At 32.8% G+C, this 19157-nt stretch overlaps 1 protein-coding gene across 1 annotated transcript; it reads left to right on the forward strand.

Moving 5' to 3' along the window:
- The first annotated feature begins 15687 nt into the window (after positions 1 to 15687).
- Positions 15688 to 16275, forward strand: LOC133814203 (uncharacterized). The gene has a single exon (XM_062247197.1). It carries the CDS (start codon positions 15688 to 15690, stop codon positions 16273 to 16275), a length of 588 nt encoding a protein of 195 aa, XP_062103181.1.
- Positions 16276 to 19157: the final 2882 nt, after the last annotated feature.

Genomic DNA, 19157 nt, shown 5'->3' on the forward strand with positions numbered 1-19157 from the left:
TAGAATTAAGGCATTTGTTTCAATTAGTGCAAGTGGGAGTTTGTTAGGGTTTTATGCCCTAATTAAAATCCAATTTCTTTGTAATCTCATTTTATTATCAATAAAAGAATAGAAATCATTCTTTTGACCTGATCAATCACTTTGTTCAAATGTTTTATTTTCATGATTATTTGTTTAATATAAACTTTTATTAAATCCAGAGCATATAACTAATCGTATTTATAGTGACGTAATCACAGTGGAATATAAATATGATTATATGTTCAAAATAAGTTAGTCCTAAGATTAGTCAGTGCATAGTATTTACACTGACTTGCCAATCTTCGATATGATCTACTTACACATTGTAGTGTTATGTTCTTTCTAGAACATTAGCAAAGTAGATAAGATCAGATGTATTTGTTACATCGGACTGGACCGATATTGACAATTTATAGGATAAGTAAACATACCGTTATTATCTATTTTAGTTATATCATATAGTTGACCATAGGTTAATTCAATCTCAATTCTGAGTGGTTAGTATTCTAACTGATTGTATTATTTGAGTTCTTTGACTTGTTCATTACCAGCTTACCCTACGGACTAGCCCATACTTACATCTTGGGAACTCAGTAGTATAATTAAGTGGGAGTGTTAATCATAGATACGAACATCTATAGCTTCTGTTGAAGAAGTGAAACAATGGTTTTCTTTTAGTTTGGTTCAAGGTGTTAAAAGATAGAAATCTCATTTCAGTAATTAATATTTGTTTACTGAAATATCATTTACAAGGAACTAAGTGTTTTAAGGATAAAATACAATGAGGGGTAAAACGGTATTTTAGTCTCATCTCAATGTAGACTGTCTATAGATGATTGAGTGAAAATTATAGTTGTAACAATGAATAATTAATAGCGTATCTATATTTATTATAGAGTGTTCTATAAATTTAATAGTGCAATTCCGAGTCTTTAGTGGAGTCAAAAGTAATTAATAAGTTAGTACATTTATTTGTTAGATTTTTGATAACTTATTGGATCTTGATTTCATAGGCCCATGGTCCCCTCTGTACCTTGGATAAAATCATCTAGATAGTCTTAATTAATTGATTTAATTATCAATTAGAATTATTAAAGTTGACCAGGTCAATTTTGGATAGTTTCACAAAGTTATATTATTTAGAGAAGAAAAAGAGAAATTAGGGAAATTTTATTAATTAAGATAAATTGGTATCTAAATTATTAAATAAGTTTAAATCAAGATTCAAATTATAAATAATTAATTTGATAAAAGAGTTAAATAATTATTTAATTAATTAAATCAATAGAAAATAATACAGGCCTTGATTTTAAGACCAATGGGCTTATAATCAAATGAGAAATTTCACGGGCCTAAAGCCCATGATAATTTCGACCTAGGGCTGTTAATTGGCTATTATTTTATGGGTTTTTTGATTAAATAAATGACCTAATTGATTCTATAAAAGGAATGTTAAGAGAGAGTTGAAAACATAAGTCAGACAGATGACAGACACTAGTTTTCTGATAGTTTTTATATTCTCTCTAAACACAAGTCATTTTCTAAGCATCTTTGTTATTTTCTCTTCTTCTCTCTATATCTATCTCATGTGTTGAGAATTTCTCACTCTAGTCTAGGTGATTCCAATGAAACTATGGAAGACTGTAGAGAAAATTGAAAACCGGTTCAGTTTCTTGGTAATACTCTGCGACAGAAAGGATACAAGGGTTAGAGAAACTGAAGGAATTACTCTATTATTCCGCTGCGTATAATGTAAGTATTTTTATCATTATTTCTCTTTGAATTCAATTTTAGAAATATGTTCTATGTTATCTCATATTAATTTGTTTAATATTAGATATACATGAAAATAAATAAAGATCATGTATAAGTTTCCCAACAACTAGCCTCAGAGCCTTTGATAATCTTTATTTTCATGCATGAACATGTTAAAAATTGGATTATTTGATGTGTTTGACTAATTGAATGGATTTTCATGTTATTATGAAGCATACTAATTTTATGTGATAATTAGCAATGATTGTGTTATTTTGTTGTGTTTTCTATGCCATTAATTTTTATATATGATTTATTTTGTGTAAAGCATGTTAAAAATTAATTGGAAAATAGTTTTGGTTTGAAAAATTGCACAAAAAATTCTCTGGAAATTTTTTGGTCTGGCTGCCATGCGTGGGCACTCGCACCTGCTGCCTGCGCGCACCTCCTCGGCAGCCAGAAGACCTCGCGCACGTGCACCCCTGCCATCAGCGCGCACGGTGAACAGTGTCCGTCTCATTTTTTTAATTTTTTTTAAATTAATGAAATTAAATTGTGAAAATTAATTATTTATAATCAAAGCCAAAAAAATATCATATTTGTTTTATCATTTAAAACTGTTTTTTAAAATAAGATATTTTTGTTGGTTGAGATTTAAATAATTAGATATTTTCTACATAGATTCAAATTCAAATTTAAAAATAGACTAACAACAACTTAATTTTAAATCTTTTAATATATTAAAATATTAAAATTAAGATATTAGATATTTAATATATTTTCTTTTAAATACTTGATATTTTTATTAAATCTTTATTTGAAAATATAAATATTTGTTTATTCTATAGTTTTTTAATATTTAAATTATTTGAAATTTTTTAGTTAGATATTTTCATGGATATTTGAATTTGTTTAACTGTTTTAAGATATTTTAGGGTTGTTATAACTATTAATATTTTTTTTTTTCAAATGGTTAAAATATTAGCTTATTGTTGTAACAACACAAGATATTTTTTGAAAAACAGATATTGATTTTAAAATTTAAAATTGGTTAAATTTTGAAAAATATCATTTTTTCAACCAATTAATAAAATATCTTTTAATAAATGGGATTTAAATTAACTTTGGTTAATTTGATAAATCATATTTAAATTAAATTAATATTTTTTAAATTAACCTAAATCAAGTTGATTGTTGATAAATGAAATTTAAATTAATTGTTGTTAATTATTGATAAATTTCATTTAAATTGACTTATTTTTGTAAAAATTTAATTAATTCGAATTTTTTGATAAATTCTAGATAATTAGTTGTGGTATTTTTGCAAATGAAAAAAAATTATGGTATTTTTACATAAATTCATAGAATTGCTCATATAGTAACATGATTAAGCCTATCCAATTATAATATGTCTGTTTGCACTATATGTGGTACTTTTGCAATTGGACTTAGACGTATATAGTGTCCCATATGTTTGTAAGATATATGATTTTTGCCAAATAAAATATTAATAAAATGATAGGTTTTATTTGGGCCCATTATAAAATGTAAAGTTTAAATTCCTCTCTTGTGGGTGATTCTACTTGTGAAGACCCATTATAAAATGTAAAATTTAAATTCTTCTCTTGTGGGTGATTCTACTTGTGAAGGCTCATTTGCTTTGCATGATTATAGTGGGTCTAATCATTTAATAACAATTAATAAAACAAATGTTTAAATTCCTATCTTTTGGACCTTGTATGGAAGTTTGGGGGCCTTTGTAGTGGGAACGACATACTGGACCCAACCCTCTTCCATACAAGCACAATTGTTAAGGCCCATTTACCTGAGCTTGACTTAATTGTATAGATTCATTATATTATTTACACCTAAATATTGATTAGCAACAAATTAATTCTAAATTAATTGAATTTGTTTCAATGTGACACTTTAGAATTAATAAGAAATTATAGGACTTTGGTTTTAAAAATTTAATCCTTTCAATATTTTGGAGAACCATAGTCATTAATTTTATATAAATAAATAATAAAAATACTTTTTTTTTAATTTTATAATGAGCTTATTTTAAGAATTATATTCGATTTCCATCGTTGGGTTAACAAAGTCAATAACTTAATGGGGCCTCGAGACGCTTTGATTTGTCCCCGTATGGAAGGTGTTCATTAGTTATTTTGACAAGGTAAGATAGATAATTATAGGTCAAAATTCTACTAGACTCACCCCAACGGTGACTACTAGGACTAAATCTATGATTATAGAAACTATGGGTCTAGCTCATAAAGTAAGAGATTTTGTTTTCTTATTTTGATCAAATAGTAGGTTGTTAATAATAGTGTCCATTATTAAATAAGTTTACAACTTTACTTAACTAGTGGTATTTTTTACTCTCGCCAACCGGGACAAGGATATCATAGATTAGTTAAAAACCTAAAGAAATAGAGATATGATTGTTTTTGGTATTTTTTTCTCATATCTTACATATTTTTGGTATATGTTGTGCTGTTTCTTGAAATTTTGTGAATAGAAGTTTTATTGAGCAAATGTGATTGATTTTCATTTTATTGACAATTTGTAGTATAGTTATGGTTGTGTCTACTCCCATCATTTCTCAACTTTCGATGGAGAAACTCACTAGAGAAAACTTCCTTAATTGGAAGCAAAATATCAACATAGAGTTGATTGGTGACAACTCCGAGTTCGTCATGATTGAGGAATCCCCGGAACGAGCACTGTGTCTACACATTTGTGATGGCACCGTCAATGCTCGTGATGGCACCATAAATGCTTGGATAGCACCGTCTCCGCACATACATGATGACACCGTGAATGCTCGGATGGCACCATGTCTGCAAGTTCGTGATCAACTCAACTATGGTCTGACGCATCTCATGAACAAGCTTCAGATTTTTTAGACTATCATGGTTTGACCTAGTAAAGGAAGAGAAAATAAGCCTATTGATGTTGCTGCTAATCCAGCTAAGGCTGAAGCTAACCCAACTTCATCTTCGAAAGCTGGAAACAAGAGGAAATGTGGACAAAAAACTAACCCCAGGCCTGCAAACGCTGCAAAGATGAGTGCACAACCAAATGCACAGACACCTAAGGGGAAGAACAAGAAAAATAAGAAAGGTAAAGATAAGTGCTTTCACTGCAAAGAGAAGGGGCATTGGAAACAGGATTGCCCCAAGTTTCTAGCAGCTAAAAACAAAGGTAATGATTATAGTTCATTTATCTTGGAAGCATGTGTTTTAGAGAATGATAAATCTATTTGGATTATTAGTTTGGATTTACTAACCATGTTTGTAACTATTTACAACTTCTTGAATCGTGGGAGGAAGTGGACGAAGGCGGCTTAAAGCTTAGAGTTGGGAACGGAGTGTTCGTTGCAGTCCAAGCTAGAGGTAGAGCTCGTCTGAAGTTCGGAAATAAATACTTAATTTTAAATGATGTAGTTTTTATTTCGGATTTTAGCATAAATTTTATTTCAGTTTTCATGTGACAATTAGAACAATTTGTTATGACTTTCACAAGTTCTAATATATCTATTTCCTTCAATGGATCACAATTGTGTATTGCATGTTTGGAAAAACGAGCTTTATATTCTGCGACCTAACGAACCTCTCGCTCTTAACAATGATTTATTCAAAGTAGCTAAACCTATGACCAATAAACGTCAAAAGACCGATAACGATAATATGACATATTTATGGCACTTGAGACTAGGTCACATTGGCTATGATAGGATTCAAAGACATACAAAGGATGGGACTTTGAGGGAACTCACCTTAGGTGAATTACCTGTCTATGAATCTTGTCTAGAAGGCAAACTGACCAAGCGTCCATTCTCTGCAAAGGGTGATAGGGCCAAAGAACCACTTGGACTTGTGCATTCAGATGTTTATGGACCTTTGAATGTACAAGCCAGGGGTGGTTTTGAGTATTTAGTCACTTTCATTAACGATTACTCTAGATACTCATGTCTTTACCCAATGCATAGGAAATCAGAAACATTTTCAAAGTTTCAGGAATTCTTAGCGATGGCTCAGAACCAATTGGGTAAAACGTTAAAGATCTTGCGATTTGATAGGGGTGGAGAATATTTGGATATGCAGTTCCAAGATCATTTAACTGAACTTGGGATATTATCACAACTTACTGCCCCAGGTACTCCGCAACAAAATGGTGTAGCGGAACGCCGAAACAGAGCTTTATTGGAAATGGTTAGATGCATGCTTATTTACTCAACTCTACCAACTTCGTTCTGGAGAGATGCAATTGAAACCGTGAATGACTTTATCAATGTCGTGTCATCTTAATCAATCCCAAAAAAATCTTTAGAATGCTAGAATGGGCGTGAACCTAGTTTATGCCATTATAGAATATAGGGGTGTCCCGCCCACGTCCTGAGGAAACAGGAGGGAAAGTTAGAACTGCGAACTAAAGTTTGCATGTTTAATGGCCATCATAAAGGTACTCGAGGTGGAATTTTCTATAGTCATTCAGAATAGAAAGTGTTTACTTCTACAAATGCTACTTTTATGGAAAATGACTATGTCCAAAACTTCAAACCACGCAGCAAAGTAGTTTTAGAGGACATGGTTAAAGAATTGACTCCAACCAATGTTCCATCGTCATCAACGCAAGTTGATGATGAAATTCCCACTCTTCATGTTCAACCGACGCAAGTCGACTTAAATGAAAATAACACCACTGTTCCTGAGAAAACAGTCATGGAGCTTCGTCGTAGTGGGAGGGTTTCAAGGAACCCAGTTCACTATGGTTTGGATGGTGAAACCAATATGGTTGTTGGTGACACTGGTGACGATGATCCATTGTCTTTCAAACAGGCAATGGCAAGCCTTGAAAAGGAACTATGGCTTGAAGCCATGAAACATGAAATGGAGTCCATGTACTCAAATTCCGTCTAGGATCTTGTGGAAGCACCTAGTGACTTTAAGGCCATTGGGTGCAAGTGGATCTACAAGAAGAAACGAGGTGTTGATGGAAATATCGAGACTTATAAAGCTCGATTAGTGGCAAAGAGTTATACCCAAAGAGAAGGCGTGGACTATGAGGAAACTTTTAGTAAGGAAAAGTTTTCAAGTTGAATAGGTCCATCTATGGACTTAAGCAAGCTTCTCGTTCCTAGAATCTTAGGTTTGATGAAATAATCAAAACCTATGGCTTTGAACAAAATATTGATGAGTCTTGTGTTTACCAACTAAAGGCAAATCAAATAGTGGTATTCCTGGTTCTTTATGTAGACGATATCTTACTCATTGGAAACAATGTTAATAAATTATCAGATGAGAAGAATTGGTTGAGCACTCAATTCCTGATGAAAGATTTGGGTGAAGCAAGTTATGTTCTAGGTATCCAGATCATCAGGGATAAAAAAAACAGACTCTTAGCTCCATCCCAAGCAACTTACATAGATAAAGTGCTTGAACGTTTCTCAATGACAAATTCCAAGAAATGACGTTTACTATCCCGCCATGGAATACATCGTTCAAAGAAGCAGTCTCCCCAAACTCCTGAAGAGGAAGATGTAATGAGAAAAGTTCCTTACGCATCTGCAGTTGGAAGTCTGATGTATGACATGTTGTGTACTAGATCAGATATAGTGAGCATATATCAGTCAAACCCAGGACCGGGACATTGGATAATAGTTAAGCATATCCTGATGTATTTAAGACGGACTAGGGATTATATGCTAGTCTACAAGGGTGGTGTTCTGAACCCTGTAGGCTACACCGATTCAGATTTTCAGACTAATGTCGATGATAAGAAGTATGTTTACTCTTGGGGGTGGAGCTGTGATATGGAGAAGTGTAAAGCAGTCTGTAATCTCAAATTCCACAATGGAGGCTAAGTACATACCCGCAGCAGAAGCAGCTAAGGAAGTAGTTTGGCTAAAGAAGTTCTATTCGGATCTTGGTGTTATTCCAGAAATGGATAAATCGCTTGTGTTGTTTTGTGACAATACAGGAGCGATAGCCAACTCGAAAGAACCTCGTAGTCACAAGAGGAGTAAGCATATAGAAATGAAGTATCACATTATTCGAGAATATGTGGCCAAGAGAGATGTGAAGGTTATGAAGATTGCAACTGAAGACAATCTTGCATATCCATTTACAAAAACACTACCAGAAGTTACATTTTATAAGCATATCAAAGAAAGGAGATTAATAGAATTAAGGCATTTGTTTCAATTAGTGCAAGTGGGAGTTTGTTAGGGTTTTATGCCCTAATTAAAATCCAATTTCTTTGTAATCTCATTTTATTATCAATAAAAGAATAGAAATCATTCTTTTAACCTGATCAATCACTTTGTTCAAATGTTTTATTTTCATGATTATTTGTTTAATATAAACTTTTATTAAATCCAGAGCATATAACTAATCGTATTTATAGTGACGTAATCACAGTGGAATATAAATATGATTATATGTTCAAAATAAGTTAGTCCTAAGATTAGTCAGTGCATAGTATTTACACTGACTTGCCAATCTTCGATATGATCTACTTACACATTGTAGTGTTATGTTCTTTCTAGAACATTAGCAAAGTAGATAAGATCAGATGTATTTGTTACATCGGACTGGACCGATATTGACAATTTATAGGATAAGTAAACATACCGTTATTATCTATTTTAGTTATATCATATAGTTGACCATAGGTTAATTCAATCTCAATTCTGAGTGGTTAGTATTCTAACTGATTGTATTATTTGAGTTCTTTGACTTGTTCATTACCAGCTTACCCTACGGACTAGCCCATACTTACATCTTGGGAACTCAGTAGTATAATTAAGTGGGAGTGTTAATCATAGATACGAACATCTATAGCTTCTGTTGAAGAAGTGAAACAATGGTTTTCTTTTAGTTTGGTTCAAGGTGTTAAAAGATAGAAATCTCATTTCAGTAATTAATATTTGTTTACTGAAATATCATTTACAAGGAACTAAGTGTTTTAAGGATAAAATACAATGAGGGGTAAAACGGTATTTTAGTCTCATCTCAATGTAGACTGTCTATAGATGATTGAGTGAAAATTATAGTTGTAACAATGAATAATTAATAGCGTATCTATATTTATTATAGAGTGTTCTATAAATTTAATAGTGCAATTCCGAGTCTTTAGTGGAGTCAAAAGTAATTAATAAGTTAGTACATTTATTTGTTAGATTTTTGATAACTTATTGGATCTTGATTTCATAGGCCCATGGTCCCCTCTGTACCTTGGATAAAATCATCTAGATAGTCTTAATTAATTGATTTAATTATCAATTAGAATTATTAAAGTTGACCAGGTCAATTTTGGATAGTTTCACAAAGTTATATTATTTAGAGAAGAAAAAGAGAAATTAGGGAAATTTTATTAATTAAGATAAATTGGTATCTAAATTATTAAATAAGTTTAAATCAAGATTCAAATTATAAATAATTAATTTGATAAAAGAGTTAAATAATTATTTAATTAATTAAATCAATAGAAAATAATACAGGCCTTGATTTTAAGACCAATGGGCTTATAATCAAATGAGAAATTTCACGGGCCTAAAGCCCATGATAATTTCGACCTAGGGCTGTTAATTGGCTATTATTTTATGGGTTTTTTGATTAAATAAATGACCTAATTGAGTCTATAAAAGGAATGTTAAGAGAGAGTTGAAAACATAAGTCAGACAGATGACAGACACTAGTTTTCTGGTAGTTTTTAGATTCTCTCTAAATACAAGTCATTTTCTAAGCCTCTTTGTTCTTTTCTCTTCTTCTCTCTGTATCTATCTCATGTATTGAGAATATCCCACTCTAGTCTAGATGTTTCCAAGGATACTTTGGAAGACTGTGAAGAAAATTGAAGATTGGTTTAGTTTCTTGGTAATACTCTGCAACAGAAAGGATACAAGGGTTAGAGAAACTGAAGAAAAAACTCTATTATTCTGCTGTGTATAATGTAAGTACTCTTATCATTATTTTTCTTTGAACTCAAGTTTAGAAACATGTTCTAGGTTATCTCATATTAATTTGTTTAATATTACATCTACATGAAAATAAATAAAGATATTGTATAAGTTTTCCAATACTTTACTCAACACCAAGTGAAACTTCAAACTTGGGAAAGAAACACCACTACTCATGTACACGAGGAGTGTCGCTATCCAAATTATCTATTTCCTCGCCCACCATTGATGTTTGAGGCTTTTTCTAAGAATAAAGAGAATTGAGATTGAACAAACCTTATAAATTCACAAGACAAGTATATTCTTCATGAATTTCTTGAAGAAAACTTATGATATTGGAGAGCTAGAAAGAGAAAGTTGAGTCATATGATTAATGCTTCAAAACTCTAAAAGGCGATTTTTATAGTGTAGACATTATCATTAAGTCTAGCCAATAAGATTAGAGCTTTTAAACACATTATTTGGAGCTTAAAAACGACACTATACGGACCAAACCGTGTCACATGCTATTGTCAGTGTATTTCTTGTCACTGTGTGCGATGCGTCACTTCTTCACCTCTAAGGAGGTGATACGTCGCTGGAATGGCCGATCAACTTTCCCAAAAGTGACATTAAATACCTCCAAATGCTCACAAATTTTTTTGGACATAATTAAATACCTTATTGTACCACATTAAACCAAAAAATATAATTTTTGAAATGCTTGCAATTCAAACTCAAAATTTACACCTCTATTATATGAAATCGTTATTAAGGATTTTATATTAACTTGTGTAATACTACTTAAGTTTTGTATTTTAATAAATCCTAATAATTTATAGTCAATGCAATAAATTATTATGATCGGGACGTATGTAACATATAAAAAAATGTGATCTGGTGATAGAATACTTATTGTATTTTTTAAAAAATATTACCGAGAATATACTTGATAAAGAAGTCCAGTATATTTTGTAGCTCCAAATTTAACCTAATTATTTAAAATCTTATAATTACGCTAATTTTTATTTTATTTTTTATATTATATTGAATTTATATTAAAATCTATCAAAACTATTTATAGTAATTAATTATAATAGACAAGGGGGAAATACAAGGGAAAAAGAGCGCTACTAAGGCGAACTGCAATCACACGGGATTATGGCAATATATGTCGTGGAGAGCACAAATCCAGCTCCAACCCAACTCCAAAAATACCCGCATTTACCTGTTTATGAACAGTGCCACGGCATATATGTCGTGCACTGTTCACACGACATTTTTTTTTATTAAGATAAATATATTTATATCTTTTATATATATAAACATATGAGTATTATTTGGGTTTATATTTTATGTTGAGTTTTTTAAATTATAAATACACATATAATTTAATTTTTTAAATAAAATTTCAAATATTTCATAATTAATTTTTTATATAATTAATTTTAATTTGTGTGAAAATTCTCACTATAAGAAAATAAAATTAACATTGAAATTGATTAAATATACAAAAGATAATTAAAATATTACAAACTTACATTCTAATATTAAAATCAAATACACCAAACATAAAATGGAAAACAATATCTATATATAGAACACAAGACAAACTAAGACATACTTCTAATAATTTTAAAAATTATTCTCAGTTCCGCCAAAATAGTCATAATATTGACTATAATCTTGTGAAGGATTTTGAGATCGTTGATGTTCATCTTCAGCTCATTCTCTGTGTTCTTCTTCATATTGAGATCTTTGGAACTGAGATGCTCGATATTGAGATCCCTGATATTGAGGTCGTTCTCCTTGTTCTTCATGTTCGGATGTTTGTGCTCTTGATCTGTAAATTTTTCTCTTTTCGCTTTGAATAAATTGGCGAAACTCGTGATATTTTTCGAAAGTTTTTTCCCGCGTCTTTTTTCTCTCTCGGTGTACTCATCGACGCCATGGCAAAGGGATCAAAGGTTGGGGGAAAAGGCAAATCGAAGGGCAAGATCAAGAAAACAGGGCCTACTTCATCTGATAGAGTTATCAAAACGCGATCTATGGATGCTATTTTAGGGATTAAAGAACTGGAGGTGTCAGAGGATGAACAAGGTGACGATGTTCTGCGAGCTTGCGGTGGTACTAATCCAGTATCGAACAAAGGAATATATCAGAATGTGGATGACTGGTTCTCGACATCTAAACAAGTTATGCAAGATGTTGATATGGGTAAGGCTGCTCTGTCTCCGATTTTACAGACTAATCCTATTAATGTTGGTTCTTCAGGGACTAAAGAGGCGAGTGCTGTAAGATCGGGTTTTATAAGTCAGGGTAGGAGCTCAGGAGTTAAAATCGATGATGAGGATATTGCAGACGAGGTAAATTACTGGCAATCCTCCATTGTTTGCTATGAGCTTGGTGCAAATCCACCAATTCAAATTCTGGAAGGCTTTGTGAGGAGACTCTGGAAAGATCAAGTAGACAAGGTTGGGATTCTCTCATCAGGTATTTTCATCATCCGGTTTTTGACTATGGAAATGAGGAACATAATTTTGGATGGAGGATATTTGTTTTTTGGAAGGAAACCGCTGATAATGAAACCTTGGAACCCAGTCGATGACTTTTCTAAAGAAGATATTGACTCAATTCCGACCTGGGTTCAATTGGGTGGTCTTGATCTTAAGTATTGGGGTGAGAGATCATTGTTGAAGATAGTGGGTCAAATTGGAAAACCAATTCAAGTTGATGCTATTACCAGGAACAGAGATCGGTTAGCCTATCCTAGGATTCTTATTGAAGTGACCATGAAGCAGGAATTTCCAAATAGAATCAGTTTCTGGAATGAATTGGATCAGGAAGTGGATATTTTTGTGGAATATGAATGGAAACCAACTATATGCACGAATTGCTCTGGTTTAGGACATGAAGCTCACAGTTGTAGGAAGACTAAAGCAGTCAGGCAGGAGTGGGTTCCAAAACAGAGGGCTTCAGATCCAAAGGAAAATGGAATTGCAGTAGATGAAGATGGCTTTCAGACAGTTACCAAAGGAGTCAAGATACCGGTATCTAAAATTAATCAAACGATTGTGAATAATAAATTTGGTCTGTTGGATGGGGATTCTGAGATTGAAGGGTCACCAAGGAGTAACACAGGAAGAGAGGGGGGAGGACCCTCTACACAAAATGGATAGAATACTTACATGGAACATACGGGGGATTAACAGCCACCAAAAGCATAGGGAGATTAGGCAGTTGCTTATTTCAAAGAAGGTTGGCTTGGTTAGTTTGCTCGAAACAAAAGTGAAAAATAAGAATATGGGTTCTTTATATACAAGTCTGTTTTCTGGATGGTGTTTCACGAATAATAATTCTTGGGCTGATAGAGGGAGGATAATAATTGCTTGGAATCCAAGAGTCTTTTCTTTGGATATCAAGTTATGTAATGCACAACTCATTCACTGTGTTGTACAAATTCCAAATAAAATAGGTAGATTTCTGGTCACCTTTGTATATGGATATAATATTGAGTCTTTCAGGGAGCAATTATGGAAGGATTTGCAAGACTTGGCTGGTTGTATCAATGAACCTTGGATGGTGATAGGTGATTTTAATGAAATTCTTTCACTGCAAGATAGAATTGGCAAAAGGACTACCACTAAGTTGTCAAATAACTTTCTACAGTGTTTGCAATTCTGCCAATTAGAAGATTTGAAATTCTCAGGGTGCTATTATACTTGGAATAATAAACAAAGAGCTGAGGAGAGAGTGTATTCAAAGATTGATAGAGCTGTAGTGAATTCACAATGGATTAACCAATTTCCTAACTCAGAGGCTGTGATTTTACCCGAAGGAGTATTTGATCATTGTCCGATTCTGATTCATTTTTCTTCTGAGATTCAGGGGAGAAGAAGCCTTTTAGGTACTTTCGAATGTGGAAAGAGGCGCCTGGTTTTGAGGAAAAAATAAGCAATAACTGGAGTTCTTCAGTTGTGGGATCACCAATGTTTCAGGTAGTCTCTAAATTAAAAAGATTGAAGCAAGTGCTTATGAGTATCAATAGAGAAGGATTCTTAGACATCCAACAAACAGAGTTGAAGGCAGAGTTAGCTTTGAAGGATGCTCAGGAACAACTGCAGAAGAACCCGTTAAATGCTCGATTGATTATTCAAGAACAGCGAGCTAGAGAATATTTTCTGTTTTTCCATAAAGCTTATATGAGCTTCTTAGCTCAGAAAGCTAAAGTGGCTTGGATGGCTAATGGGGATGAAAATACACATGTCTTTCATGCTTCTCTCAAGGCTAGGAGAATTCAGAATAGGATCTTGTCTATCAAGACAGAGACAGGGGTTTGGGTAGACTCTCCTATTGATATTAAAAGAGCATTCTTGGACTTTTACCAAAGTTTTTTGGGGACACAAATGGTACACAGGATACCAGTATCTCGGTCAATTATGAAGCTTGGACCAGTTTTGAATGAAAGTCAGATTCAGGAAGTCACAAGAGGTTACTCAACTCAGGAGGTCAAGAATGTTATGTTTGGCATTCCAGGACTGAAAGCACCAGGACCAGATGGTTTTAGCAGTTACTTTTATCAAGATAATTGGTCCTTGGTGGGTCAGGAGGTTACTACAGCAGTATTGTCCTTCTTGAATTCGGGTAAACTTCTGAAGGAGATTAATAACACAGCTATTACACTAATTCCTAAAAACATATGCCCTGGTATAGTGAGTGACTTTAGACCCATCTCTTGTTGCAATGTCCTTTATAAAGTTGCTTCTAAGATGATATGCTCAAGAATTCGGCAAGTGTTACTAGAAATAATTGCAGAGAATAAAGGGGGATTTGTGCATGGAAGATATATAGCTCATAAAATCATGATATGTCAAGACTTAGTTCGATTTTATGGGAGGATAAGTTGTAAGCCAAGTTGCATGATTAAATTGGATTTAAGGAAAGCATATGATACTATAGAATGGGATTTTATTGAAGAAATGCTCACTGAATTTCACTTTCCTCATAAATTTATACAACTTATCATGGTATGTGTCCGAACTCCCAGGTTTTCACTGATGATTAATGGCTCACTAAATGGTTTTTTTGAGGCCAAAAGAGGGTTAAGGCAAGGTGATCCATTATCTCCCCTACTATTTGTGCTTGGCATGGAGTATCTATCTAGAATTATGCTTAAAGTCAGTTCTTCTCCAGGTTATAAATTCCATGATAGATGTGCAAGTTTGAAACTGAACCACCTTTGCTTTGCTGATGATATTTTATTATTCAGCCATGGAGATTTTGTATCTATATTATGGCTGCTTAGGGGACTTAAAATTTTCTCTAAGACTTCGAGACTCTTTCCAAGTGAAGCTAAATCTGCCATTTATTGCAGTGGTATGTCTGACTTAGAGATTGATAGAGTGGTTCAGGTTTCGGGTTTCAGTCAAGCCTATTTACCTTTCAAATACCTGGGCATTCCTATCTGCTCTAAGCGCATCACAAATGCTGAATGTGGGATTATACTAGAAAAGATGGTGGCTAGAATTCAACAGTGGAGATCTAGGAACCTATCTTATAGTGCTAGAGCTATTTTGATCAACTCAGTCTTGCTGTCAATACACTCTTATTGGGCTCAAATTATGGTTTTGCCAAAAAAGTTATTGAAGGATGTTGAAACCATTTGCAGGGCCTTTCTTTGGAAGGGAGTGGCTGATTCTCATACTCCAGGAGCTGTTTCTTGGTCTACAGTATGCACACCAAAATCAGCAGGCAGATTAGGCTTCAGGAGAATATTGGAATGGAATTTTGCTGCCTTGGGAAAGTATGTATGGGCAATAGCAGCTAAGAAGGATAATCTATGGGTACGGTGGATTCACAGTATCTATCTGAAAAACATGGATTGGTGGACTTACCCAGTGCATCAAAATTGCAGCTAGTATTGGAGGAAAATCATAGAAATTAAGGAGTTGTTCAGAGCAAAAATGGACAGGGCATTGTTTGTTGCGCTGAGGTATAGTGTTCAAACTGGACACTCAATATTATATGATCAACAAACAAAGGTTCAATGGAGTAAATATGTCTGGGAGAGGTGCACCATTCCGAAGCATAGATACATACTTTGGCTTGCTATGCAACAGAGATTGAGAACCAGAGTGTATCTTAGTCGATTTTGGCATGAGATGGACAAGTTATGCTTGCTGTGTGGGGATCACAATGAAGACATTTCTCATCTTTTCTTTCAATGTACCTACAGCAATCAATGTCTAAAGAAGATGAAGGATTGGTTAGGCTGTCGAGCACAAACAGAGGACTTTTACAAGTTACTGCAATGGTTCTCCAAGGTGAAGTATTTCAGCAAACTCAGGAAGAAGTTCTGCATTGCAACTGTCACTGCCTTAGTCTACCATTTATGGAGAGTTCAGAATGATGCCTTGTGGTCATGCAAGATTTGGCAGGTTAATCATACTTTAGAGGGTATCAAAACAGAGATGAAAATGCGACTTACTGTTTTACTGTATAAGGGGAAAAAAGATAGAGATAATGATTGGATTCAAAAGTTGTACAGTTAGATTCATGGATATAAGTTAGATATAGGGGTTGGTAGTCATATAGGGGTAAACTCCAACAGAGATCCAATAGTGTACATGATTGTTTTTTAGCAATATAATGATTCTTATTCACAAAAAAAAAAAAAAATTGGCGAAACTCTGGATCGGATATAGAATTTATAGCTCGACATAGAAAAATCAAAGATAAGGATGCTCACATTGCACTTCAAAATGCATTAATTGAACACTTGTAGGACAAATATAGTATCGAAAAATTAGTTTAATTTAATTAATATTTCAAGGGTGTGTAATATTTTAGAGTTAATTGAATATATTTTATTTTAGTAGTGTAATATTTAAATAGGAAAATGTAATGTGTTATTATAATTTTCAAGTTTTAATATATATGAAATAAGTTTCATGTAATTAATAATGACATTTTTACTTAATTGATTAATTGAATAAATAAATGATAAAATAATAAAATAATAAAAAGAATATTTTATTTTATTAAAAAATAATATATTTTTTGGTGTAATTTTTTGTATTGTGATTGGAATGAGAAAAAAAATATGGTGTTAAGATTTTTTAATTTTTGTGTTAGTGCAACACCATAATAAGGTTGGAGATGCTCTAACAGACAACCTTTTACGAATTTAATATCACTGGTCAATGATAAATACATTTGAAGAGCGTACATATAATAAACTTTTATGTAATTCGTTTATAGCCATGTAAAAGTTGTATTCTGTAATAATTATCATATTTTTTTTAAAATAAAATATAAATAAAGGAAAATCTTATCAATATTTTGAAAAATCTAGTATAATGATTAAAGCATGTAAGTGTTGAACGAAATTCTGATCCCTGACGGCCAGCCGGCCAAACGTGAATATTTGGTGATATTCAGCTTTGCGGCCACTAGTATAGTATAGTGCTGGGTTGTCAGTAAGAGAAAGAGAAAGAGAAAGAGAAAGAGATTAGCCCCTGATGATTGTGAAATGGTGGTGTGAAGAATATAAATGGCTCTTGGCAGTAACAAAAGTGAATAAGAACCAGACCAGAGGGACCTGACCAAACCAGGTCAGCTATAATATTGTACTGTGCGTGGCCTGACAAGACAAATTCATGTCTTCTTCCCAAGACTCAAGTATTATCCGACACCTGTGATATTGCAATATAATACATATCTACAACCTAGCTACCTATACTCTAAACCTACGCTACATTCTCATTTTAATGACGATCGCTCCTGAATCTCTCATGGTTTAAAATTAAAAAATACTCATACTCTTAATTAATTAAAATCCTAAAATTTAACAAAATTAGCTATTTTGCTTTTTATTGATTGAAATAATAATAATAATAATAATAATAATAATAATAATATGTTTTGTTTTTACTTTAGTTATTCTTATTTTTTCAAAACCTCTAAGGCAAGGCAATCTCGAGGGCACATGTGCATCTTAGAACACGTGTCGCACCTAAGATGGATGATTTTGTCCTCAACGAGAAGCCCGTCATGCAGTTGCCTAAGTCCCTAAGTATGCAACTGATCGATGTTGCTTGTGAACTAGTTAAAATGGAACCTGACTGGCTCTTTAAATCCCAAAAGTTTACATTTAAGATATTTATCCAAGTGGCCAGATTCCGAGTTCCTCAAGGAGAATGGCTACCCAGGCTTTAGCATGACTTGTAGAAGTAGTCCCGACCATGCAGGTAAAGACAAAAAGAATGTGGGCATGACCTGACCTAAAATCACATATACCACTAGTAACGTAGTGGTTGCATGGAGAGAGTGATTGTCAGCTTCGTACTATTAACAATTTGTAATATCATGATAATAGATTCACACTAGGGAAATGGATGTGCACTGCCTGACACTGCCCGCCACTTGGGCTAACACTGTCAGCCACTTCCCAGGATGCGACCACACTGTGTACTGTCGAAACCCTTCTATCAACACCAAACTAGGTTACTTGGAAACACAAGTAAGTCGACTTATTTAGGTGAGCACAAGAGAGCAAATGCATTTAACAGATCTTAACTTGAGCTTTGTAAGTTCTTAAGTCTAATCTTCTCGTATTTCTTATTAGCGAAAAATTACATCAACAATTTATATCTATTTTTTTAAAAGAAAATTAACTTTTTTTAGCGTTTCATCAATTAAATTACTTTATAAAAACATTAACAATGTTGTTTTTTTCTTCTTCTTAATTATTTCCAAATTATTAGATTTGATCATTATTAAAATTGAAAATTAGTATTATTTCAATTAATTACAAATTTGAGAAGAAAATTAGTTACAACGTTATTAAGGCTTTGAAATTATATATTTGTAACTAAAAATTATTTTATTTAAGTTAGATTTCAAATTATAGAAATTTTATCTTATTTTTTTAAAAAAACTATGTTTGATAAATAAAAAATCATTTGGTTTGTGCTTTGGGATTTTTTTTTTTTTTTTTCTATTTCCCTTTAAGCACTGTCCGCCTGAGTTCTTTGTGTTGATGATCCTCTCTCAGCCAGAGCAACGTCAAATCATGTTTGTGTTGATATTAAATGTGTATATCAGAGTGTGCAGCAGATGATGTTATGAAATTTTTTATTTTAGTACCAAGTCAAGATCAATATATATCTATACATTAAATTATGAACACAAAAGATATATCCAGATTTTATACCTTTTATAACTTATCAAGTGTCCTAGCTATCTTTTAGTATATAATAATAAACATCAATCCATGCAAGCAGACTTTGAGATCTATATCATGATCTTCTAAGCTAATCCTCAGTATTAGGACGTGTGTAGACACAGAATAAATAGGACAAATTCTTGTCTCTAGATGTACTTAACATATACGATCTAAAGATTTGGAAAAGAAGGCTATGAAAAAATGAGA

The sequence above is a fragment of the Humulus lupulus genome, chromosome 1 (assembly GCF_963169125.1).
Source record: "Humulus lupulus chromosome 1, drHumLupu1.1, whole genome shotgun sequence".
In the NCBI taxonomy this organism is placed as follows: domain Eukaryota; kingdom Viridiplantae; phylum Streptophyta; class Magnoliopsida; order Rosales; family Cannabaceae; genus Humulus; species Humulus lupulus.

Bases quoted from the DNA above. Each gene is read 5' to 3' on its own strand.
- LOC133814203 (XM_062247197.1), top strand. From the start codon at position 15,688: ATGGACAGGGCATTGTTTGTTGCGCTGAGGTATAGTGTTCAAACTGGA.